Source organism: Hydra viridissima, unplaced genomic scaffold, assembly GCF_058129835.1.
Source record: "Hydra viridissima isolate aposymbiotic clone 2 unplaced genomic scaffold, HvirCarnegie_v1 scaffold_2, whole genome shotgun sequence".
Taxonomy (NCBI): Eukaryota; Metazoa; Cnidaria; class Hydrozoa; order Anthoathecata; family Hydridae; genus Hydra; species Hydra viridissima.
Genome location: NW_028324301.1, coordinates 23,469,423 through 23,496,417, shown reverse-complemented (window position 1 = coordinate 23,496,417; position 26,995 = coordinate 23,469,423). Strand labels below are relative to the sequence as shown.

Here is a 26,995-nt window from a genome sequence, read left to right as displayed (position 1 = left end):
GCCAAATCAGTTAAGATTTTACTGGTTATGAAAACTTTAATTCGGCACTAGCTTTCAGACTGATGGAAGACACACGCAACATAAAAACACCATTTTTGAAAAGTGATTCTTAGGTGATTTTATTAAGTGATTAAGTGATATTATTTACTTTTCTTCGAGTGTTGTTTAGCTAACCTGAATCCTTTGGGTAAGCTTGAATACTAATTTATAAGAAACGCATTAAAAACATTGGCCTAAGCAGGTTGTTTTTTTTTCTCGTAAAAAAGCAAAATTGCGAAAAGGAAACTAAAATCAAAAAGCGTATGAACTATAAACAAATCCAAACCTTAGAAGCAAACATTTATTCATACTGATAAATGGCTGCTAAAAAGAAAAAATAACTTCATTAAAACAGGAGTGGATTTACAAAAAAAACAACTTCAAAAAAGAAAAGTCGAGCACAAAAGAAGCCTTTAAAGTTGTTAGAGAACACTAAAAATGTTTAAAACAGCAACGCATGTTACAAAGCAAACGATGGAAATAAAACATAAATTGAACAAGAAAAACGCAGATAAATTAATTTCATCTCACTTCACAACTTTAGACGCAGTTATGTTTTTTTATCAGTGTCATGTTCAGCTAAGATCCACTTAGCTATGTTTTATCCATTTCAAAGTTGATATTTTGATGCCTGCAACTTTATCGTGAAATATACCACAGAAATTTAAATTTTTGTTAGACATTTCTCGGTTTAGTTAAATCAGCAACTTAGTGTGATTTTATTTACACCTGTATTAAACACGCCAGCACAGCATTTTTTATCTTGACGCGCAACTGCTCATTTGTATGGTTAATTATATGAGTGTTCCCAGCTTCTAACTGAATCATTGCATCGATGTCAGGCTAAACGAACATATTTTGCAAAAATTAGAACATAAGAAAAAAAAAACAGAAGTAAAACCGTTTTCATAAATATACAAGTAAAAAAAAGAATTTAAAACGAGGGAAAAAATGAAATCCAAATAAGAAACAGTTGTGCAAATCGCAAAAGTAAAAATGTATAAAACCAATACTCACAAAATGTACAATGTGCCCACTTCCCGTTGATTCCACTTCTGCGTTATGAATACCTTGCTAAAATTATTTATCATATTTAAAAATATTACAAAGAGATGATCTTTTTTTAATTTTAAAGCTGACAAAAAAAAAATGCTTTTTTTCTTGTCAGCTTTGAAATTAAAAAAGATTTAGGAAATAAACTTGAACATGAAACACACTAAAAAAAAAATGTACGCTTTACTCGTACAGGTACTCGTTGAAGATTACAAGATGTTAATTTGACAACTCTTCTTCGAAGTTAACAAATATATTTTACTTAAGTCTTCAACGAAGAAAATAACTTCGAGTTTAGTAAGTTCTACAACTTTAAGTTTCAGTCCTTTTTTTTTTTATTTTGTTGTTAATAAATCATAAAAACGAAATGGGTGTTAAATGAAAAAATGATTATTACCAATTTTAGGGCTGAAATAAATTGGTCAACATCGATGTTTCCGAACAATCGACTGCCTACTTGTAAGCTAAAAGTAAAAAAAATTTACGAAATTTTTTTTTAAAACGGAAACAAAATCTATAATCTTGAACTCAAAGTGCAAAAAAAATACCTTTCTTTATCTGGATCAACAGGTTTTAATGTATGTCTATTATCACGTGTCACTACTTTACCTCTAACAGACGCAAGCGCTACGCCATCTTCTATTTGTTTAGGACACAGTGACTTAGCAATCTAAATTTGAGTTCTGAATCTAAAACTCACAATAACTCGTATTATAACATAGTTAAGAAAGACCTTTCAGTTACTTCCAACTAACGGAACTAGTAAGGGTATGCGTTTATATCAAACTTCAGTTACTTCGTTTGAAACAAACGCATACCCTTGCGTTTGCTTCAAACGACCATCAATTTAACGAGAATAGCAAACATGCAATTACGATAAAATCGTTTGAAATGCGTCCGCTAAGTTTTAGCCTTTAATCGCGATTGTTCGAATCATACGATAAAAAATTTGTTAAGTTTGTTGTAATTCGAGTTTTAGCAAACGAGCATTTTTAAGGAACTTTAACGAACTTAACAAACTTATGTGATTTTTCCAAAGTTTTAGCGAGGTTTAGCAAGCAATAGGGGAACTTTCCAAATTTTAAAGAATTTTTTTTGCATTTATTCTCGTGAATCTTTCATAACTTGTTTTTATTTCTTTCTCAAGCCTTCTGATTTCAATAAAACTTTTTCAGAACCATGAGTGTTAACCAGTTATTACTAAGACTCCATGTACCTTTAACTATGATTGTAGACTTTCTAGAAGTAATTAGTTCTAATTACTAGTAAAACTATTACTACCATTAATAGCAGATTAACAACTTAAACTGCTGCTTTTCGGGAAAGAGCATCACCTTTTAGATTTTAGCAACTTTTGAAAACACGAAAAATTAAGCTTCTTATGGAGCTTTTCAATGAAATTTGAAGATGATTCTAATGTTGCTCAGATGCAGCTACAACTCAACCGCCAGCAACAGGTCCAGCTACAAATCCTCGTCCGGGTGGTTCTGGAACTCAACCTAGACCAACTGGTCCGACTGGCTCGGCTCTACGCTAATCATTCAAGTAAATTCTCAAGAGAAACCTAAAACTTTCTACTGAACTAAATCTTCATGATACCAAGTTTTCTAATTTAAATTTATGAATACTAATTTAACTAAAAACAAATAAATTTCATTTGAAACATCATTTATCTTAGTTAAATAAAATTTAGATCGTTACTGCTCGTCAAAGTTCAAAATTTTTTAAAAGTTTGTTAAAAATCCGTTAAAGCTCGTTCGCGATCGGAATCGTTCGAAATAAATTTCGATGTCAAAAGTGTCCGCTCGCGATCGTTTGGAATGAAATTTCTGAAACGGAAGATATGATCGGGATCGTTCGAAATAAAAAACGAAGTAAACGCAGACCCCTAATTCCAACTCATTTAACTTACCTCTGATGACAGCGTCACTTTAGCAAACTTTTTGTGCAGAGGTATATCGAGTACATCCATGTATTGAAAAACTCTCACGGGTATATCCTATATAAAAGCACGGGTACATCCTATTTAAAATACTCAATATTAGTTCACTATGTATTTTTTATTTATATGGTTTATTTTTATCTTAATCAACTTAATTTACCGTATTGATGGTCAGATCAGTTCTTTGCGGCGTTAACACAGGTGGTGCTTGATATGCTTCAGGAATAACTACCAAACGCGGCTAACAAGAAAAGTCAATCAAACTGTATCTAAGAAAAAACGAACAAGCAGCGCCCACCCCAACCCCTCTCTTCCCTTTTTTTTTCTCGAACGAATTGAAATAGTTTTATAGTTCAAAGACTAAGTAGTTTTTTAATATTATAACAATTTCAAGCACAAACCTTTATATCTCTTAATAACTTATTGCACTGATGAAAGTTCAGTCGTGGATCAATAGGACAAAACACAGCCTAAAAAGGGAAGGATGTATTAAAGTAGGGGAACAAATTTTTTTATATAAAATATAATAACCGCTATTACACAAATATTTATAAATCTTTATATTAATGTTTCCAACTTGCTACCGGTTTTTATCTGATAATAATCGTTTGGGTTTTTTACTAGGCTTTTATCAGACCGAGACACGGTGGAAAATTGTAGAGCAACAGCATATCATAAATGTTTTTTACTAATGTCGCTACTGTCATTATATTTCAATTTTATTTAATAGTTTAATAGTCAATCATTACTATAATGCAGGAATTTCACATAATTTTATGTAAAAATAAAAGATTTGAAGCCCTATTGTTTATTACTTTTGCGGATGTTCATTTCAAACCTGTTCGCTTCATCACTTTAAAAGTGAATTTTCTATAAAACTTTCTAGGAATAAGTATAAAGTATTATACATTTTTGAAAAGCTCATGTTATGGAGATTTTAAGAAAGTTATACATTTTTACTTATATGGTTCAGTTTAGGAGTAATTATTTGAACAATAAAATAAATGAAAAAAAATAATATTCTTCAAGTTCACTGAGACTTTTGGTAGTTACCCACGCTTCCCCACGCTTTACATTTAATGTAGTATTGTAGCCTAGGTGTTTATTAAAAACATGTATAAGAATGAGTTGCAGAAACGTGCGGTTTCCGAAATTATCGAGAAAAGAGTGATAAAAGTAAAAAAACAGAAAACCGCTTTTTATCGTGGTTTCAAATTTTGTTCATTTATAACAATAGCTTGGTATATGTTTTTTAATTTATTATCAATTTTTTATTGATACCATGGCATTCTTTTATTTTTGCACTCATTTTGTGGTGAATGTACACTGCCAATATATAAAGAGTTGAAACATTTATATCAGTATAAGAAACTCACAGTGGAAATTAAACCGACTCGTTTGACTATTGAATATTACTTAAGTTACTTTTGTGACTTGTTAAAATGACAACTTTTAAGTGTTTGAAATGTAAATTATTGCTTTCCTATATTGATGGAGGAATGACAGTTGAGGCACTGTCAACAATTTTAAAAGAAAATTATCAACTTTCTGAGGACAACTTGTGTTTCATCATTAGTGGTATTTAAAGGCACATTATTCCGTCTTTTAATAAACGATGGATACTGGCGTCACGGAAAAAGGAAGCTTTTTTATCTAAGAACAGTGATTGGTTGGATATTGTGTATCTTTACCTAACTCAGAAGAGGCAATTACCGACTCCACGCCATCTACTTCTTTTGAAAAACGCGGAAGGCCGTGCGTGTCTTATGGAGATTCGTCAGAATCTAGCAAAAAAAGAAAAAATTCCATGTTACTTAAGGAATATGGATTCGAGCATATCTTTAATACATATCTTCAGGCGTTGCATTCAATAGGAGAAGAAGCAGAAGCAAAACTTGTGGAATCATTAAGGATTGCTGATAAAGACAAAAAAAAATTAACATCGAGTTTTATGGAAAACGCAAGCCAGAAAAATATGCTAACTGATGAAGAAGCACTCAGCGTGTTTATTGATTTAGATTTAACAAAAGCACAATATTTGTATATGAGGAAGGTGACAAATGAACGAAACTGTTCCATATTCCCACCATATTGTAAAATTCAAGAAATTAAACAGACCTGCTATCCACCATCTTCTGCAATAGAAATTACAAACACACATGCGAAAATTCTGGAACTGCAAGATTTATTGGATCACACTGTAGCTAGAATTTTGACCATAGATTCTCTGTACAGTATTGAATTCAAGCATTTACTTTCATATAGTAAATGGGGCTGTGATGGTTCCTCTGGCCAAAGCCAATACAAGCAGAAACTTCCAGAGGAATCTGAACTTATTTCTTATGCAAATTTGTTTACTAGTTCTTTGGTGCCTATCAAACTAATTGATAAAGTAACTGGCGCAGTTGTTTGGCAAAATCCGGCACCTTCGTATGTTCGTTTTTGTCGACCTATATGCATTGAATTTTGAAAAGAGACTTCCAAGAAAACTAAAGCCATTGTAGATGAAGTAAAGAGCCAAATAAACTCTTTGCGTGAAATGTGCAAGAACTTGATGAAGATACTCTGCAGCTTTTGAAAGTCAACGAACTGATTTCAGGAACTGAAAGTCCCTATGTAGTTATGACATAGTACCTTTAAGGTGGTACCAGGGTAAAAAACGGCTATTTTTGATAAAATTTTGAAAAATACCAAAATTAATGTTTTGAATTCTTAAATCTACCTATTTCAATATGCGTTTTGCAAAAAGTCAAAAATCTTCTTAATTTTAATCAAATTTGGCCTTTTTTTAAAGAGCAGTTTGGTTCTTGCTTCATAACAACGACCTTAGAAACGCTTTTTATCTCGCTAAATCTCAATTTTTCAGAAAAAATAACTTTTCATAGAAAATAGATAATGGGCTGAAATTTTGCAGATTTAAAGATGAACATATTACGAATGTTGTCTATGAAGCAAATTTTTGTTATTTTTTATTTAAAACTCATTTTTATCATGCTTTTGTCCCAAACTTCCCTTAATTTTATATCTTAAAGTTCGATGTCAACCTGGTAAAATTAAAAATGTTTTAAAAAATTCTGTTTCATAGACAACATTCTAAATACATTAAAGAATTCATGTTCAAATTTTCAAGCAGTTTTGACTCTTTTTGAGTTAGTTATATTAGATGAAAGAATAAGCAGGTTTAGGGGTAAAATAACACTAATTATGCGCATAATTAATGACGTTATCACTAAAATTTTTTTATTTGGCTACTGTTTTATATATTTTTTTGTTCATTAATAGAAAAGAGCTAAAGTCTATTAATAGTTTTCAATTTCTTGTTAAAAAGTTACCTTTACCCTGGTACCACCTTAATATACCTATACATTATTTCATAAAAACAACTATTTAAAAATTGTTATTAAGAAACTGTCTTAAATATTTCTATAATTAGTAGGTAAGCACTTTATGTATTTTTCGTAGTTTTTAATAATTTTAAGGTATTTTCATATATTTGTAAAGCATTGTGTTAAAGTGTAAATTAACTAACTGCCAATTTTGAAGTTTTTGATTTTTATTTATTTATTTTTAATATTGTATTACAAAAAATTCTTATAAAGAGTATTTCACAAGAAGCGTCATATACTACTTTACATTTGTGCAAAATTTCAAATCTCTATTTTTAGTTACAAAAAAGTTATCGATTTTTGGTCCGAAACACACCTTTATTTTCCACTGTGCGAGAGCGTAAATAATGAAAACAATGTTAAAATTAAAAATATATGTAAAAAAAAGAAAAACAAAGCAAAACGAAAAAAACAAAAGTTAAAAAATTTCAATTAGAAATAAAAAATGTATTAAAAAACGAAGTAATAGTCCAACGAACTAGAAAGTTAAAATACGTTATACATCATGTGTGATGACGTTATGTTGTAGTTTTTATTTACAAAAAAGTTCAAATTCAACTACCAAAGTAAAATACCTTTATCAAAAAGTAAAATGATAAAACAAATGAATGACAAAACATACAACAAAAACAAAGCGAAAAAAAAAAAAGTACCAACTTTCATTGAGAGTGGCTGATAAGGAGTTAAAGCTTCAAGGTATGGAAACTCAGAATCTAAAATAAAGTTAAGAACACTTTACCATCATCATTTCATTATATCATTATCAAAAACTGAACCAAATAATAAAACTGTCACGAAAAAACCTACCAATAAATATGACAGTATTCCCTCCTCCATCCCCCCATAAATTCATAAAATGTACTGAATCTCCGAAACGCAAAGATGGATGGCCAGTAAACACTACAGAAGGAGTTTTAAAACTGCTGCTCAATCCACCTGAAAAAAAAACGAACTTTTACTAACAACTCCAATAAAACATAACAAAACAAATAAATGTTTTCCCAACTGAAATTTTAAAAAGCTTTTATTTCCAAATTCAAACTACTTTTAAGGATTAAAGAATAAAATAAACTATTGGTTTGGTTTGATTTCTAAACAACAAACAATAAAAGTAAAAGCAATAAAAACTTCACTGTGCAAATTTTCATAATGTTTCACTCTTCCATTCTTCACTAGCTAAAATAATCGAAGCTCAAACACTATTATATATTCTTCACCAGCTAAAATAATTGAAGCTCAAAGACTATTATATATTTATAATTGAGTTACCCAAAAATATAAAGCTCTCATTCAAACCCCAGAAAACTTCAAATAGATGCAAATGTATTAAGTATGATTCAGAAAACTTAATTAAAAAAAAATTTGAAGTTATAAACTATAAAAAACATGTCCATTAAAATCTAATTGATTTATCAGCAGATGAAAAATTGACAATAGAGTAGTTTTAGCTAATAATACCAAATTTCAGGTACTGGGAGTATAGACAATTGTCTTTTTGAGAGCCTTAAATGTATTTTTACTGATCACTTCATTTATTCATACAAAAGCATAACAAGAAGCCTCTGCTGCTGAAAAACCACTGGGTATGCTTTTGTTTAGTTCCACTATAAAATAAATGAAAACAAACTTACTTCATGATGTAAAAATGGTGGTTCTGGCAAATATACTTTAGCTTGCTTACTCGTATTAAGCCTATACAAAAAAAGGCCTTTTTGGGAACATTTTTTTTTTTCACATATTTAGTAATAATGCATAAAATATATATAGTAATAATGCATAAAATATATATAGTAATAATGCATAAAAGACTGTAATAAATAAAAATTAATTGATTGAAAATAAAGATACAAATGGAATGTGACAGAATCTTTTTTGTTGTTTGCAATATGAAAACTTCTCCTTTTGGAACAACTGAGAAGATAATCAATTTTGTATTCGAAGCTGATGTTGGCTTTTGCATTTAAACTTATTATAAAAATTAAGCTTACCATTCAGCATAAATGTTTGCATAGGCTAATGAACTATCTGCAACTGGTGATATAAAATAAATAGGTATAAATGACAGACCAGATCCATCCATGAATGCGCACAAGTACTCAAATAAATCAAAAATGACACCCTAAGGAAAAATTTACATAGAAAAAAATTTAAATTAGCATTTTTTTGAGCTTTACTAAACAATTCAAAATAAAAGAATAATATGTATTTTGAAAATTCTACATTTTACCATTTAAACACTCCTTAATGACCAACATGTACCTTTTTATAAAGATAAAGCTTTGTAATATTGACTTATAAAAACTCATAAAGACTGGATACAATTAAACAAAAAAAAAAAGTACTCACAGATGGAAAACAAGGAACTAAGACATTTCCTCCATTTTTTAGAGTCACAGCTGTAAATAACAAACGCCTCAAGTTAACCTTTTGATTAGATTTTTAACTTGAAGTTAAAAAGCTTACACATAAACACAGAACATTATGTAGTTCTAATACAAATGTAACCTTATGAACAAAAGAACATTTACTCTCTTTAAATGCACTATTACTCACAAGGTTACAATTAATGATAAATAGTGAAAAAAACTTGCATTAAAAAAGGCAATTAACTACCTAAATTACTGCAGAATTCTCGCAGCATAACATCAGGATTTGCAATACTTGTTGGGCTAAGTGAATTTAAAATACAGAGATCAGCATTTTTTAAAGCACTTTGGTCCATTGGTATGCTATGTGTAGCATAAGAAGATGAAGATGAAATATAACATAACTAAAAAAAAATAAATATAAAATAAAAGGGGTTATAGCACCAGTAGAGAAAATAACTAAACTTATAACCAATACTAGAATTATGATAGTAAATAAAATAATAAAAATCGTCTAAAATATAAAAATCATATATATGAAAAAAATTTTTACACATAATTTAATAATGAGTGTACCCACAATTTTTTTATTTTACATTCAGATGAAAAATTATTCATAAAAAAAATTAAAGTGGAAATAGTTTCTTGTGGTACTTGATTCCATAATTCATTCCTTGCAGTTGCTGGTTTAGTATTTTTCAATAAGTGGTGTTCAATCATATCCCAGAGGTTTTCAATTCCAGAGGCATGACATAACATTATTTTCATCAAAAACCTTACCCACAAGGTCTGGAATTGTCCTATTGAAATATCCAATTTGTAACACCTTGTATGAAGAGAAGTCCTACAGGTTCCAAAGTATTTTCAACATAACTTGTGGCAGTTATTGCACCTGGAAGCAACACTATGGTTAACCTAGAATTATATGCAATAGCACACCATACCATGATTTTAATAGTAGGTGCAGTGTGCCATGTTAAAATACAGGTACTTTTATCTTTTTCTGACACCATTAATTATAAATTTATGCCATCATGAGCCCATAAGCAAAAGCGGGATGAATTGCTAAAGATGATATTTTTCCATTCATCATCTCATTGTTATCTTCTTAATACAACAAAAAACAATTAAAAAAAAAAATAGTAATAATAGTAATAATAATAACAATAATAATAATAATAATAATAATAATAACAACAATAATAATAATAATAATAATAATAATAATAATAATAATAATAATAATAATAATAATAATAATAATAATAATAATAATAATAATAATAATAATAATAATAATAATAATAATAATAATAATAATAATAATAATAATAATAATAATAATAATAATAATAATAATAAGTAGTAGTAGTAGCTGTAACTGGCAAAACCAGCGAGTGTGTTTAATTTTTTTCTAGCAATGTCTTTTTTTTTCTTGGAATCCATTTAGATTTACTGTATTACCTGTCACTAGGAAGATTGTTCGAGCTAGTTGATGATCTGTTAAATAGAAAATTGTGCCTAAGAGTAAAATTAGTTATATCTCCATCATATGGTAAGCTATGTCCTCTTATTGAACATTCTGTTTTGAATTTGAAATCTTTTACTAGCTAAACTTGTTCTAAATTATTAAATAATTTACAAAGCTAAATCAGATCTCCTCTTTCTCATCTCTTTTTTAATGTTGTAATATTTAATCACTTCAGCCATTCTTCATATGTTAAATTTCTAAGCCAACTATTCAGTCCAGTTACTCTGTCTTGAACTTTTTTTAATAAATGTTCATCTTAGCTTGTGGTGACCATACACTAACTTCAAACTCTAAGTGAAGTCTTATAAATGTAAAATAAATATTTCTCAACAATTTGATGATGCTAGCAAAACAAGTAAAAATTTTTCTCATTTTATTAGCTCTAGTTGAGGCAGCAATCACTTGATTTTTCCGATTCATGGTTTTTGAGAACACAACTCCAAGATTTGTTTCCAAACCAGATGTGTTTAAAACAATTCATCCCATGCATCTCTACACTTATTTTTATTACCATAATGCATCATTAAACATTTCTCCAAGTTAAACTTCGCTAAGTGAAAATCACTTGTCACAAGGATTAAAGTCAAATTTTGGTTGATAGGCTACCCACTTGAACCACTGGAAGTGATGTTCAGAAAGTTTTTGTTCATTATCATTGTGATAAAAAATGATTTTAGCTGAAATAGCTAGGAAAGTTAATGATCCGCTATGTCCACTCTGGGTAAAATCTAAACTGTTCAGGATAAACATTCTGTTCAAAAACTGAAATTAGATCTATTAAAAAAAAATTGTTTTTTGCCTGCAGCCAATTTAGTCAAGAACATGTTTTGAATTAAGAATGCTACCAAAATAAAGTTTAAGTGATTCCAAATTTTAACTACTAAAGACAAGGACTAAAAACAGTTCCAAGTTGTAAAGAAATGCAACTTTTAGAAAACCACAGAAAACCATTTCTTAACTCTAACAGAGACAGTCTTATTAACTTGTGGATTGTAAAATTTCTTTAAAATTTTGTTTGAATGCTTTTATCATTCACTATTTAGCCATACTTCTTCGCATTCAAGACCTAAAGTTACTGTGAATTATGTAACCTTTTTTTTAACCCAACAATCGAACATTCAAACATTACCTTCAACTTTTTGCATCAATGTGCAACCTTTAAGCATTGTGGAATACAGTTAATATTCAGTCATTTTTATTAATTTAAAAGTCATGTTAAAGTTGTTGATTATTGCCTCAAACTACTCATAAAATTGCATTAGTTTGGCTCATAAAATTGCATTAGTTTGGCTCATTAATTGATACGCTTTTAGAATTTACCTTTCAAGTGCTTTGAAATGATAAAATCTACATATAACTTTAAAATTAATTTACCAGATATTCTCCAATGATGTAAATAGCCAGGAGAATTTCAAAGAAATCACAAAACTTAAAAGTCTTTAAAAGCGCTTTAAACATTGTTCAAATGAGCAAAAATTAGGTCAGTAACATTGTTTTCTCAAATAGCATCTTTCTGAAAGGTCCCCCTTGACATCAAAAAAAAAAGAAAAAAAAATTTATTTGGGGATACCCTAGTATATACCACATTTTTTGCTACTAACAGAAAATAAGGAGCCTGTCAAATATATATTTATTTTTGCAATTTATGATGATTATTGATGCGATCTTGCAATTGTGATGTCAAAGAGAACTGTAATAAATAAATTTTTTTCTTCTGCTTTAGGCAACAAAACATCTTCAAAAAAAAACCATCAAAAAACTTGTGATTTATCCAAATAAAACTGATATGAATATACAAAGCAAACATACAGAGTTGCAGAATGAATATACAGAACAAACAAATACAGAATGTGTAGAATGAATAAATATCCAGAATGTGCAGAACATACAAATATCCAGAACATGCAGAATATATAGAACATGCAGAGAAAATAGACAAACAAAAGAAATAGATATACAGAACATGCAGAACTAACAAATATACAGAATGTGCAGAACAAATAAATATACAGAAGTGCAGAAAAAAGGAATGAATATAAAGAGCACTCAAAATCAACAAATAACATGCAACATCATTATACTTAAGGGAAAATTTACTTGTATACAAGCAAACTTACTTTATGGTAGTCAGTTTCTAGCACCCAATTAGATGAACCAATGGAGTATCCTGAGCTGACAGCAGTTACCCTTATTAAGCCGAGAACATCCTGAAATGAAAATCAATAAGATGAGTATAAATCTCTAAAAACAATGGTATGAATATGTTAAATTTTTGAAAGAAATAAACAAAAAGAGATAAGAAAAATATTGAAAGCTTTGTAGCTGTTAATATTACAATTTTCTCTGAAAATCCCACACATTGTATTTTGGATATACAACTTGAAACATCATGAGCACTAAAGTAAGATTTCATTGTCTGCAAACATGCTTCAAATAATATAAATGGTTTTCATTTTAATTGACATGAAACAATCATGAGATAATAGAAAAACTGACAAAAAAAACAAACCACTATTTCTTAAAAAAAAACCAAAGAAATAATATTATTCATAAAAAGTGAAAAATATAATTGAAAAAAAAAAGTCTTTAAAGAGAACCAACATACTTATAAATGCCTTCCCATGCAACAGCATCATGAAAATCACAAAGTGGGGAAGGTAAAAATCTGGAAAATTTAAAACAAGCACTTCATTAATAGACAGCTGAATTTAAACTTTTATTTTTAACTCAATAGTCTTTAACTCCTTATACATACATACATACATACATACATACATACATACATACATACATACATACATACATACATACATACATACATACATACATACATACATACATACATACATACATACATACATACATACATACATACATACATACATACATACATATATATATATATATATATTAGGAAGACAATTTTTTAATTTTTTTTTTTCTGAAAATTACCATTACATTTAAAACTGTTCTCAATCTCATTACAAATTCAAAAAGGTCTGAGAAAGTTGTTTTTGACCACTCTAAGAGCTTTATGTAAAAATTGATCTTTATGATACTTTCATTTTTTTCTTGTCTTTTTACTTTTTGTTAACATTAAGCTCAATTATTCTTTGTTACAAACTAACAAAATGAAGATTTCATTTACATTTATGATTTTAGAAAACTAATTAAATATTGCATTTACAGATGAAGATAGAAAAAAAAAACAAACGAAAAACAATTCTTTATATAATTTAAATACAGGTATCAGAAGACCATCGTCTCTCCTTAAATCACCTATTTCTGAATTGCCACCTTATCAGCTCCCTACCAATAGAACAGTTTTAAGACATTACCAATATCTTATCAGTTCTTGGTCAAATCAATTTAAAAGCTTAAATACAAAGTTTGCTAATGTAACGGGCAAAAAGTTTTGATATGATATGCAAAGAAAACCCTACATGTCAGTGAGAAAATGAAAGCCTCTGGAAATTCTGGGGATTTGGCAACTACTTAATTTCTGAAACGGCAGTTTATGGTACAACAAAAACTAATTTGGAAGATAAATAGCAGAGAACAAAAAATTATAGAATTTAAAGTAAAGACATATAACATTATTTTGTAATATATCTAGATCTGTATGATGATATTTTATACTGAGATTTAATGTGTAGAGCATGTTAAGAAACAATTATATGTAGTTTTCTTTTAAGGTATAATGGAAGGTCTTTTGATATTGGAAAAGCAAACAAACAAAAACTAATCCCTCAGAGTATCGATATGAAACTAGAAACAAAGAGAGTAAAATGAAAAAAATTTCATTCATTGAGGATCAGAGGAATGGAAGAGTTCAGTTGATTAGTCACATTAGATATAAGGAATTAGAAGCAAGAGTTGAAAGAACGGAGAGATAAAGGTATGAAGATTACAGGAAGAAAATGGAGGCAGATGGCGCTTGTAAACCCATAATGGAAAATGAAGAAGATTTATGCCTTGAAGTCAATAAGTGTCTTTCAGTTGATTAAGGTCTGGAAGTGGAACCCAATTTCAAAAAAGGAAAGAACTTGTTTAGAATCAGGTATTTATTTGCTTTACTAAATTTTCTATATTATTAAGCCATTTATAAAAAAAACAACTTCTTTACAGTTTATATTTTATATAGATTCTAAAGATATGCATTTCAAGCAGAGTGAAGCCAATTCTAATGAAGTCCAATTATCTAAAATGAATAAACAAAAATAAAGACATGCAACTGCCATTATTGATCATAACATTAATACCAGAGATGACCTTATAGCAGCAACAACACTTTTAAGTGTAAGAAAAGGAATAAGTTATAGAGATCAAACTATGTTTATTGTTTGTGTAATGAACTACTTAGGTGTAGAAATAAAAGATTTAAAATTAAATAGAGAGAATGTAAGACAAAAACGCTATGAAACTGTAGCACAAAAATGTATTGAAATACGAGAAAATGTATTTTATCATCACAACTTTCCATGTACCCATGTTTTTGACATCTAGTCTTGCTAAGCATTCTGTTTTAAATGACTTTAGAGCTTTCAATAATGCACAAATTATACAGAAAGAATGGAACTTAAAGGCAGATGAAGAATATGCAAACTCATTCTTGGTACTTGTCTCCTAAAGTAGTTATTATGGTTTTAGCTGATTCACATATTCATCATCAAACTAAATCAGCCATTTCAGAAACTTTACTTCAACATAAAGTACCTGAAATAGAACTTTTGATTTTAGAAAAGCCAACAGAAGTTGTTCTTAATGATTAGACTCAATTGAAAGTTGTTTACTTTTTATCAAACTAGTTTTGTTAGTGAGATTAAGGTTTGGTTACCATTCATACTAAAGGCAACATAAAAGATCTTGAATCTTACAACAAAATTGTTTTTTTTTTTATCAAAAACTTAAGTGTCACAAATGATTGTACAGAAAAAAATATAAGAATAATCCAGCAATTTGTTGGTTCATCTCAAAATGAAGAAGAACAACAAAATGTCCTACAAGTACTCAGACAACATCACAAATAAATATCTACAAATATTTCTCAGAAAGAATTAAGTCACCTTAGATAAATATATGTTAAAATATAAGGAAAACATTTTTATATAGTTGTTTTAATTTTACATACCATTTTTTTTTTAAACTGTACCACAAAAAAATGTTAAAAATGTGTTATTTGCATAAAACCCAAATTCTACATAAAGTTCTTCCTCTAAGACTTTTTGAGCTGAATTTTTTTTGGTGAACTTCTGGTGACATAGAGCAGCTTTCACATAGTGGTATTTCAAATTCCAAAAAAAGTTAAAATGTTGAAAAAAAATTGCTACCCTAATATATATCATTTTTACATGTTTCTGTAAATTCTCTTTTTACATACTTTTTTTACATATATTATTTTATATATATAATCTTTATAGATTCTATTTGATAGTCCTTATTATAAATAAATTACATGAACATGAATGTGAGTCTTAAAACTGTTTGTTTACATTCAAGGTAGAAATTATATTTAATAATGATGATATTAAATTATGCTCAAATTTATATTATCCTATTCAAAAAATAGCAAAAGAACCCTTAACATTTCAAATTAACCCTTAACATTTCATTTTTAACTCTTAACATCTTTTAATTGCAACACTTTGAAAAACTAGTGATATTAATACTTTGAATAACAAAAATTGTAAATGTAAAAAGCTTTTCTTAGTCACTGGGAGATCCATAAAACCCATTGATGAAAGTCATCTTACTTCTGAATATCTTTATTCTTCCACTGAGTGAACTTCTTCTTTTGAAGAAATGACTCATTGTAAGAAACTAACTCTTCCATAAACAGTCTAAAGACAAAAAATTTCAAAAAACTCATATTTTATTAAACTGAATTTCTTCATATAACAGAAAGAATTATATGCAGAAAGAATTACACGCAGATAATAGGAGGAAGATGAATTGAATTTATTATAAAAGATTTGTAACAGACTAAACTGTTAAGAAAAAAAATTATTACTCAGAGTCTAAAAAGATTTTTAACAGACTAAACTGCTAAGAAGGTGTTAGCCTATGATCTTACTTGTAGATAAGCTAAAAAATTTTCCTTTTTTTTTACCTTCCAAAGTGTAAAGTAGGTTCAGTAGCCAATACTTTTCCATTAAAGCCAGAAAACTAAGAAAAAAATAAGTAAAAAGTAAAAGCCATAACCCTAAAGGTTGATCCACTAAACAAAAATTACTATATTCTTAATAAGCTTAACTTAAAATTTAACAATCACAATTATCACTGTGTATGTTAATTTAATACTTCTTATTAGTATAATATTAAAATATTTTGAATAATAACTCCAGCTAGTTTATACTTAGTGACAAAAAAAAAGAAGCCTTTTTGTAATCATTTTCAAAATACTTATATAATTAACTATATATCTAAGTGGTTAACTATATATATAAATCAGTATGCAGCATAACCAGGAGCTTAAGATAATAAAAAGTATTTTTAACTTTTTTTCTTAACCTAAGATTTAGGTAGCTCATGGTAATTAATGACTTTGCAGTTATTTTCAAAATTTCTTAGCAGAAATTAAATAAATTGAGGACCTAAAATTAAAAGCAGAATTTTGAAATGGTATAAATTTGCATTAGAGATCATTTTAAAAGTTGTATTAAAAAACAATTATTTGTTATTTGTATTTTTCAATCAGAAAGTGGAATACAATAAGTAAAAAAATTTTTTAATGAAAAACCTAAATTTGAAAAAACTCAAATTTGCAGTGCATTTAATTCAATGCTATCATCATTTATTTTTCAGTAAAAAAGGAAAAAAAAAATTGGTTTTGATGGTTTTCATATGGATGTAAATTAGTTTGTGCAAATAAATTGTGCAAAATTCTTGGATTTTCTAAGGTACAGTGTGTTGCTTACAAAAAACCCAACATAACTGGTTTTGGCTATAGACAATTTAAAATTTTATAACTTTAATTTTTGTTTAATTGATTTCAGTGTTTTTTTTCTAATTAAAAATTTTCAACCAGATTAAAATTCTTAGCATAAGTTGTTATGATAATATACTTATCATAAAAACAAAATAACATTTTTTTAATACAAATTATGATCTTCAGTATTAAAACTATTCTTGTGAAAGAAAAATTGTTGAACTTAAAGTATTGAACTAAAGAAAAATTGTTGAACTTAAAATGCTGAACTAAAGAACGCATCACATAACAAAACTCTATTAAACAAATAACTCACTTTTTTTTTGTTTGTTTTCGAATTATTTACATTTGGGATGGCATTACAAAGTGGTTGATAGATTAAAATACAGTGTGATTAACAACATTTATTCAAATATTAAATTTTTAAATTGTTGCAAAATTAACAACAAATATATTTAACATTTCTACCAGTTTAGTATAACCAGTAAAATAATTTTTGCTTTAAATAAAGAGAAAAGCCAGCAAAATAATTTTTACTTTAAATAAAGAGAAAAACCAACAAAGAAGATTGATGCAAATGAAATAATGAAAGCAAAAGCCAGAGGTTAATTAAGATTAAAGGAAACTAATGAAAAATTGAGAATTGTACAGATTCATGTCCTCCTTCTACAGAAATCCTAAAAACTGTAAACTAACCAAAGCATTAAATATTTTTTAAATTAGATTTTAATTTAAAAACTAAAAAAAATTTTAGGCTATTTTAAGTAAAACTTTACTACATTATAGCTAATTCAATAGTAATTATTCAAACTTGCATTTAATTCAAACAAAACTTGTACTTTCTGAGAGTATCATTTCATTTCCTTGAAATAGAATTATTGATTTAACTTTTTAATTTTTATAAATAATAGAATTTGAATTTTAAATAGAGAGACTCAAAAGGGTCAATCGATACTGAGGACTTTTTAGTAATAAAATAGAGATATTAAAATAGAGCCTAAATGAAGATTGCCCATTCTTCACCTTGTTTCAAAATAAATATAAAATTTGGACATAGGCCTTTAACAAATTGGGATTTGAGTAAATACAGAACATTGGCTTTTTGTACACTATACAAATAACCATATTTACAGTATTGTAATGAACTCAAACTCACTAATTTTAGACATTGGCCTTTTTAGCACCAAACCACAGATATTTAGAGGGAAACAATAATAATAAAAAAAAAAAGCAAAAAATATCAATAAAATAAATAGACCAGTCATGTATCAGTTGCAGTATTTGGTACTCCTGCCTAAAATTTTTATAGGTTTTTGACTTTTAATTTTGTAACAGCCAAAAACGATTTGATGACAAAACTGTAAAAAAACTTTTTCTCATAATAAGTGTTATCATTTTTTCATACCTCTGTTACGTATGGAAGAGCTAAAACATTATAAAAATTGGTCAGAAGAATGACATCAATAGAAGAGAAGTCAACCAAACCACTCTAAAAAAAAAAACCTAAAAAAATAAAAACTTTACCAGCCAAGTCTTCAGGTCTAATTGAAAGCCTAGTTTGATTTTTGTTTATACTTTATTTTTCATTCTGTCAAATTAATTTAAACTTTTAGACTTTTAATTAAAACTTCATAAGATGAAAAATATTTTACACTTAACTAAATTTTGTATAAAACTTCAATCAATGAAATATAGAAGAATGAAAAACAATGTAAACAGTTCCATTAACTATTTGTACACTTTTAGTTTTTTAAATATTTCTATACATTTAAAGAAACAAATATCCATAGCTAACTTATATTTAAAAAAATCACCTCTGGGGGTGAAACTTCAGGAACTCCATCAACGAAAACTCTTCCTCCGATTTCAAACAAATTCTAAAATAATTAACAGTACAAAAAAGCAAATCCATTATCAACTCTGATTTTCAGTAGAAAACTATGCAGATAATGAAGAGCTAAATCATAAAACTGTGCAACCTACAAGCTACAACAAAATAAAAGTTTTTGTCTTAAATTACAGAAATTAGTTGTTAGGAATATACAGTAAAATATTCCAGTAAAGTAAAGTTACAGTAAAGTTAGGAATATACAGTTAGGAATATACAGTAAAATAATTAAAAGCATAATAGGGTCGTTTTACTTAGGCTGCACAACAACACTAAAACTAGTTTGACAACAAGACATTTATTTGAAATGTAGTTTAATGAGAATTTAAAAAAAAGTAGATAGATCCACTTAGATGCAGCATTAATTTACATTTATTGTACAATTTAAGAACGAACATATGCTACATGATATATGTATAATGCTGTAGGTTATACTGAATTGCAAATATTTTTGCATGAATAACTTTAACATTTGCTCATTAATCTGACTCTTCTCTTATTTTCAATTTTTTTAAAACTCTTTTTTGTTAAACTATTTAGTTAATCCTATTACATAGCAGAATAATTGCAATTATACTTATTTCGTAATGTCATTTTTTGGTTTAAATTTTTTGTAATAGATAATTTTGCATTATTATTAACTTGTTTAAGTAAAAGCATCATAGTGTTATGTCCATAAGTTAAAAAACGTTCACTTAAAAACTAAATTTGACACTGAACTGTATTAAATAGACTTATAAAGAGACCTCTTCTTTCCAAAATTTCACTTGGGTCATACAATTTTAAATACTCAAACAAAAACAGTACTTTGAGTTCAGCATAACCTGCCCAGTTGAGATTTGGATACAATTACTAGCCTTTATCTTTAATAGACTTGCTAAATAATACATAAAGTAAATATTAATTCCAAATATTGATAGTGCAGATGTTTGATGACAACTTTGTGATAATATTTTTCAGTATTTTTCTTTTACTATGTATATTCTGCCGGCTGATAACTCATTACAACTCCTGCAACTCATTTTAACTTCAGTACTTTTAATACACAGTTATAATTAATTTCAATTAAGTTATAATTAAATAAAATTAGTTTTCATTAACATTGTCATTTCTTTTGAAATCACTAAGCAGTGCAACCATCTTGTTTGGAATTTTAGCTTGTAACATTATTAAAAACAACACCAATAAAGAGACTTGAACAGTTCATGCAATTAAACACAGCTTCAATTATACAAAACTTGTTTATAATTAGAAACATTCATTTCAATCAGACTGTACAGCCTGTGTAAGAAATCTTTGAGTTATAGATTAACTATAACAATACAGTAAAAAAAAATTAATTTGGCTTTTTAATAGCTGCATATGTCAAACTCTTGTTTTTAATCTATGGTTATTAGCAGAAACTCAGCTGCTGTGCAACACTGTGGAACAAGATTGAAAACAATAAGAAACATCTTTAAGAAACAAAAAAAAAAGGTTTTTTGGTAAATATTTCAATGCTTAGTTTCAGGTATTCTCAGAGAGTCTTAATGTTTTATTATAAAGCTTAAAGTTGAGTTAGATATTAAATATAAGTAATTAAAAATAAAAAAAATTTAATATTTTTCAAATATTCTGATTTGTAGGTTGCTGATTATAAAAGTATTTTAATAATTCTGTTAGTTTTTCTGACATAAATCTGTAAAATATAAAATACGCATACTGTCTCTGTTCCAAGCTGTTGCTTCACTTCAGAGCATGTCCATTGCTTCAGTGCCTCTTTTTTATTCCTAAAACAACTTTGCTTTAAAATTGAATTATAAAAATCAATTTATGCACTTAAACTTGTGGTATGAATGAAGAGATAGTTGTTCTTCAATAAGTAACTGAACTTAAATTAAAAAAAAAAAGAAAAAAAAAGAAAAAAAGAATAAGCAACTCAGTAGTAACTAAGTTTAAACCAATAATCAATTTATTATTTCAAGAAACTTGTAATTCTACATCCACTTTTCAGATACAAAAATCGTTTATAAAATAATAATTTTTCATTTGAATATTATTCTAATATATTAGAATTTATTATAATGTAATAATAATCTGTTTGAATATATCATGGTGCATTATGATGTATTGAAAAACTATTTCTAAATATGAGTAAACTGCATAATTATACCAAAAGGGTCAAAGAAAGAGCTAGAAAAAGAGTTTCTCACATTTAAGTTTTTAAAACTTACACACTATCATTAAATTTAACTTGAGAGCCACAAAAGAATTTTTGGGTAAATTAAAAAGCTTTTTATCTCCTAAAGTATTACATATAAAATTCTAATTTGATTCTCTATATTGATTAAAACCTTGGGATTTTTTTTAAGCTAACTTAGTAAAGATAATTCAGAAAAAATATACTATATTATATTGAAATAACTATATTCTATTGAAGATCCATGATGAGTTGCCGTTGTTCTATTCTTGCACTATTTTCAATTGCACTATTTAACAGCATCACATTTTATTAAAAACATCACTAAAGATAACTACAAATAACACTGATCGAAAAAAAAACTTTTTTTGAGCTTCTATTTTGATGACTATTTTCTGATTCTTTATATCAAAAAACAACAACAACAAAAAACACCAAAACCTTCATTCAATTTTGCTTTTGTTCCTTTTACAAAAATCAATATATGTTAAGAATGTTTATTTAACAATGATAAGCATATTTGATTAAGGGTATGGATAAGGGGATGGAAATCAAGTCCCATTTCACTTATGTGGTTAATAGTCAACACATTTTGTATAATGCTGAGAATGACATCTTCAAAACTGAAAAAAAATTATAAAATAACCAAAATTGTTTAGAATATTTTGTAATATTTAGAAAATTATATTAGAACTGCTGGTTTATAGTACAAACAGTTTTTCCATTCTAAGATTATACCACACTAAGGGTACAGTTTTCCATTTGGGCATTTTTCCCTTTTGCAATTTTTCTATTCTGACGTAATTCATCAATCCAATTTGTCTTACTATTAGCTAATAATACACACATAAAATCGATCAGTTCATAAATAATTATCTTATAACTATAGTTAAAATTGAAACACACCTATAAAGTGCTGATAATGGGAGGTAGTTAAGTACAGGTGACAAATCCAAATGGCAGTCCAGCATGATTGTTAAGTGTTTGAACTTTAATATCAAACATGGTGAACATAATCCTTTACTTAACACATACTAAAATAAAAAAAAAAAGTGTTTTCAAAAAGAAAAAAACTTGCATTAAGATTTTTAATTCTTTTTTTTTTTAAACATCATAAAAAGTAATCATATTTACCAAAACCAATTTTCTACAACTGTTACATACTAGTTCACAATTTAATTATTTTTTTATTAATTCAGTTTTATCAAATGTATATAAAAAAGATACAAAAAAGGCACACAAAGCTTTAAATTGATTTTTGTTCCGTAGTTTTCTTAAACAAACTGTTATACTTAAACATTTTGTTAAAAAATCTTAGATCAATTTCGATATAAGGTTACATAAAAATGTTAACATTATAAAAAGCAATATAAAAGTAATATTGGAGTAATGCAATGCTGTTTCAAGGAGTAGGTTTGTGTATATATATATATATATATATATATATATATATATATATATATATATATATATATATATATATATATATATATATATATATATATATGTATATATATATATATATATATATATATATATATATATATATATATATATATATATATATATATATATATATATATATATATATATATATAGGTTGAATCAGCAGACACACCTACATTTAGATGTTAGAGAACTGCATGGTTCCATCAGCATTCAGGCTGATTGATAAAATGAATGATGCATTTTCAGCAAGATAAAATTCCAAATGGCAACTAGTTCTTGTTTTAGAATACTAAGCTTCATAATTAGTAGTTTTTGGATGCTATGTCCAGAATTTGATACTAGCTACAATAAGTTATGACAACAATAACAATGCAATAAGCATGAAGGATAGTAATTTAAATACTAGTTTTGATTCTTATTGTTATTGCACAAACATTCAATTCTTTTTTTTTAATTATTGTAATTGATAACATTTTAAAATATATAAATTATGTTTTAGTATGATACTCTATTGCAAAATTTATTTAAGAAATAATTTTTCTTAAGAATGAAAAAAAATTAGCTCAATATCTTCTACTTTTTATTTTATAGTGCTTAAAAGAAACTTTAAAGCAAAAAAAAAAAAATGTGTCTTATCTTTTGATAACATAAATTTTATAAGTAGCTAATTTGGTGAGGGGATGGAAGTTTATTTTTTTGTTATATTTCTAAATTATTTTTTAAGTGAAAAACTTTATTGTTGGAATTTAAAAGTATTTGTTTTTTAAGCAACTGGTTTTTTTTCCCTCTAAAATCTGAAGATATTTTTTTGTATTTAAAATTTTTTAGGAACAAAAGATCTATTAAACTTAAATTTAGTCAAATTTAAATGCATGCAACAAATAACATAATTTTCTTTTTATCTTGATTGTGAAAAGAAATATTCTACAGCAAAGCTGTAAATTAAAAGTTAAGTAAATTTAAGTAAATTCAAAGTAAAAGTAAAAATTCAATATATCAAAAATTAAAAAAAAAAAAATTCATTGTATGGTCAATATGGGTCAAAATGGTTGGTAGAACAATAGATGTTAATAACAATCAGAATATTTTGCATTTTGTATTGAAATCATGAAAATGTTTCTTTTTTCTTTTAATTTTTATACAGACCAAAGACAAAAAAAAAATTTTTTTAAATTAAAAACTCTGCCTTATTATTACGGTTTTAGGAATGCTCAGTCTAAAAACAATAACAAAGCCCTACAAAATACCATTTGTTCATATTTTTAAAATTTAATAGCTGTTCATTTTGATATACTAAAATAAACAGTAAATCAAATTTTATAATAACAATGAGAACAACAACAACAACAACAATAATAAAAAAATTAATAACAATCATAATGATAACAATTTTAATAATATCAATTATGATGATGATGATGATGATGATGATGATGATGATGATGATGATGATGATGATGATGATGATGATGATGATGATGATGATGATGATGAGGATGAGGATGAGGATGATGAGGATGATGATGAGGATGATGAGGATGAGGATGATAAGGATGAGGAGATGAGGATGATGAGGATGAGGATGATGATTATAACAACAACAACAACAACAACAACAACAACAATAATAACAATAAAAATAACAACAATAATAAAAAAAAGTAATAATAATAACATTAGTAATAATAAGAACAATAGTAATAATAATAACAATAATAATTAATAATAATAATAATAATAATAATAATAATAATAATAATAATAATAATAATAATAATAATAATAATAATAATTATAATAATAATAATAATAATAATAATAATAATAATAATAATAATAATAATAATAATAATAATAATAATAATAATAATAATGATAATAATAATAACAATAATAATAACAACAACAACAACAACAATAATAATAATAACAATAATAATAATAATAATAATAATAATAATAATAATAATAATAATAATAATAATAATAATAATAATAATAATAATAATAATAATAATAATAATAATAATAATAATAATAATAATAATAATAATAACAATATTAATAATAATAACAATAACAATAATAATAATAATAATAATAATAATAATGATAATAATAACAACAACAACAACAACAACAACAACAACAACAACAACAACAACAACAACAACAACAACAACAACAATAATAACAATGAGTGGTATTTTTATTTATCCACCCATTCAGTTTCAAATTTAATAAAAAATTTATATCTAAGGTTATTACTCATTAAATAGTTTTACAAAAAACTACCAAAACTTACCAATCTCATATCATAAAATTGATTTCTTTCCAGGAATGTTTTTATTGCCCTAAAATTAAAGATCGGAAAATTATAGTACAAAGATATATTACATACTAATGAAAAACACCTTTCTTCTTAGATTTGTTAAATAACATATTCAATATTTCAAATAAAGAACTACTGTTTTCTATAGACTTACTTTTACAACACTGTTTTTTTTACTAGGTTATGAAAACCTTGTAACTTTAATTTTTAATTTTTAAAAAAGTTTCCTCCTGGTTATTGAAAAATTCTTAAATGTCATTTTTTATGAGCATAATGCGTTAAAGCATTTATATATATATATATATATATATATATATATATATATATATATATATATATATATAGAGAGAGAGAGAGAGAGAGAGAGAGAGAGAGAGAGAGAGAGAGAGAGAATTAGTTTAGGAAACAAGCATAAAACATAAATTTATGAAAGTTTAATTTTTTAATGTTTTTTTAAGTACCGAACTTAAAAGAAAGTTTATTAACTTACAAAAATTTACTCTGATATTGATAATATGTAACTTCATTTTAAGAAAATTTTATCTTAAGTTTTCAAGATTAGGCTAGTGTTCACAAACGAGACATTTGGTTACAAAAATATAGCTTATGTTTCTTAATGTCTTTTAAAACTTTTTCTATATTTATCTGGCTAAAACCAGATAAATATAGAAAAAATGAAAATTTAGATCTTAAAAACTTCAAACAAGCAAGTTTATGTGAAAAGTAATGCTATTATTGCTGCTATCACGAAAAGTTCCGTATTGTTACGATAAGTCAGAACAGCTAATTGTACTTTATACGGGAAAATGTCAGAATTGAAGTAAACATCGGCGCACAATTAGTCGAAATACAAAAAAACTGGCAAAAAACCAACAAAAAAAACAATAGCTAAGAACTAATAAATCGAGTAAAAATGTTACTAATACTCACAGAAAACTGGAATTGCTTTTTGGTTGATTCTTAAGGAATCGCTAATTTTTGCACCTTTTCCTAAGACATAATATCTTATTAATTTTTTATTGCGAAACTCCGGTACAAAATGTTTCCTCTAGCGCACTCCTTTAAGGTAAAAACGGTTCAAAATTTAATTTTAAGGCATAAGCTTAAGATATTTGGTAAGTATAAACAATGCTTTTGACTCTGCATTTTGATTTTAGATTGTCATTCCCTAAGAATTTAAAAAAAAGAGCACCTTAATGATTTTTTTTTATTTGTATAATCATGAGTTCGGCTGAAAACTAAGAAATTCCACTAGATAAAAAAAAAATGAGTTGCCCGATCTTGTCCCAATTCAATATACAATCTTTTAAAAAAAAGTCAAATTAAAAGTTTCATATTAATTATTTTTCATAAATTTTTCACACAACATTAGTACTACAGAAATAATTTGTCATTACTCAAAAAACAACCTTCAAAAACTCATGCTCAAACTAATCATGGTAAATTTCAAACCTCAAAAACCAAAAATTGCATGATTTGACGGCCTACTGCCTGAATTAAATGTTTAAAGATAAAACTTTCATTCAAAATAACGAATAATAATTTATTGCTTACATTCCTCATAAATATACATTTAGTGGCTATCATTCAAGAGTTAGGAATTAATCATGATAATGTACTTGAGGCTCTTCTTCTTAAGTTTCATACGTTGGAGGGTGTGCCATGGAAGTAATGATGAACCTGAAACAATAAATCTCAAGAAAACTCTATCAATATTGAATTGAAAGTTCAAATCAAAGTTGCTGAAACATTCAAAAACTTTCTCAAAGCTTCTAGAAAATGAGCAAATGTGATTGGATAAAGAAATAACAGTTAACAGATAAGACGTTGCTGCAGGTCCCAGGTAGAAAAAAGCAAGGTCTGGGAAGATCTAAGTGAGGGAAACAAAACAGAAATATCTGC

General features: G+C 26.7%; 1 protein-coding gene and 1 long non-coding RNA gene across 4 annotated transcripts; one reads left to right on the top strand and one right to left on the bottom strand.

Moving 5' to 3' along the window:
• Positions 1-234: 234 nt before the first annotated feature.
• LOC145185789 (integrator complex subunit 9 homolog) lies at positions 235-25,136 on the bottom strand. Of its 3 annotated transcripts, XR_016449614.1 has the most exons (25): positions 25,067-25,136; positions 22,219-22,346; positions 20,836-20,902; positions 19,060-19,122; positions 18,651-18,734; positions 16,427-16,482; positions 16,071-16,157; positions 12,923-12,982; positions 12,653-12,713; positions 12,435-12,524; positions 9,034-9,190; positions 8,767-8,816; positions 8,409-8,539; positions 8,052-8,112; positions 7,554-7,596; positions 7,228-7,356; positions 7,078-7,133; positions 3,436-3,504; positions 3,195-3,275; positions 3,005-3,091; positions 1,641-1,762; positions 1,490-1,556; positions 1,057-1,113; positions 571-882; positions 235-363 (listed from the first exon to the last, which is right to left on the bottom strand). XR_016449614.1 is itself a non-coding variant. In XM_090077762.1 (24 exons), the coding sequence occupies exons 1-24, from the start codon at positions 25,073-25,075 to the stop codon at positions 763-765; spliced, it is 1,935 nt and encodes a 644-aa protein (XP_089933888.1). In that variant the 5' UTR covers positions 25,076-25,136; the 3' UTR covers positions 235-762. The 3 variants fall into 3 exon arrangements, 1 of the variants encoding a protein (XP_089933888.1); XM_090077762.1 differs by having other exon boundaries at positions 235-882; XR_016449615.1 differs by lacking the exon at positions 235-363 and having other exon boundaries at positions 386-882; positions 3,005-3,114.
• Positions 13,480-15,201, top strand: LOC149892530 (uncharacterized). Its single transcript, XR_016449616.1, has 3 exons — positions 13,480-13,897; positions 14,013-14,377; positions 14,462-15,201. It is a non-coding gene; the product is annotated as an uncharacterized LOC149892530 (long non-coding RNA).
• Positions 25,137-26,995: the final 1,859 nt, after the last annotated feature.

Bases quoted from the DNA above. Each gene is read 5' to 3' on its own strand.
- LOC145185789 (XM_090077762.1), bottom strand. The intron at 7,597-8,051 runs GTAAGTTTGTTT...CGATTATTTTAG, and splicing joins CACCATTTTTACATCATGAA to CTAGTGAAGAATGGAAGAGT. The intron at 1,763-3,004 runs GTAAGTTAAATG...ACTCAAATTTAG, and splicing joins AAGTGACGCTGTCATCAGAG to ATTGCTAAGTCACTGTGTCC.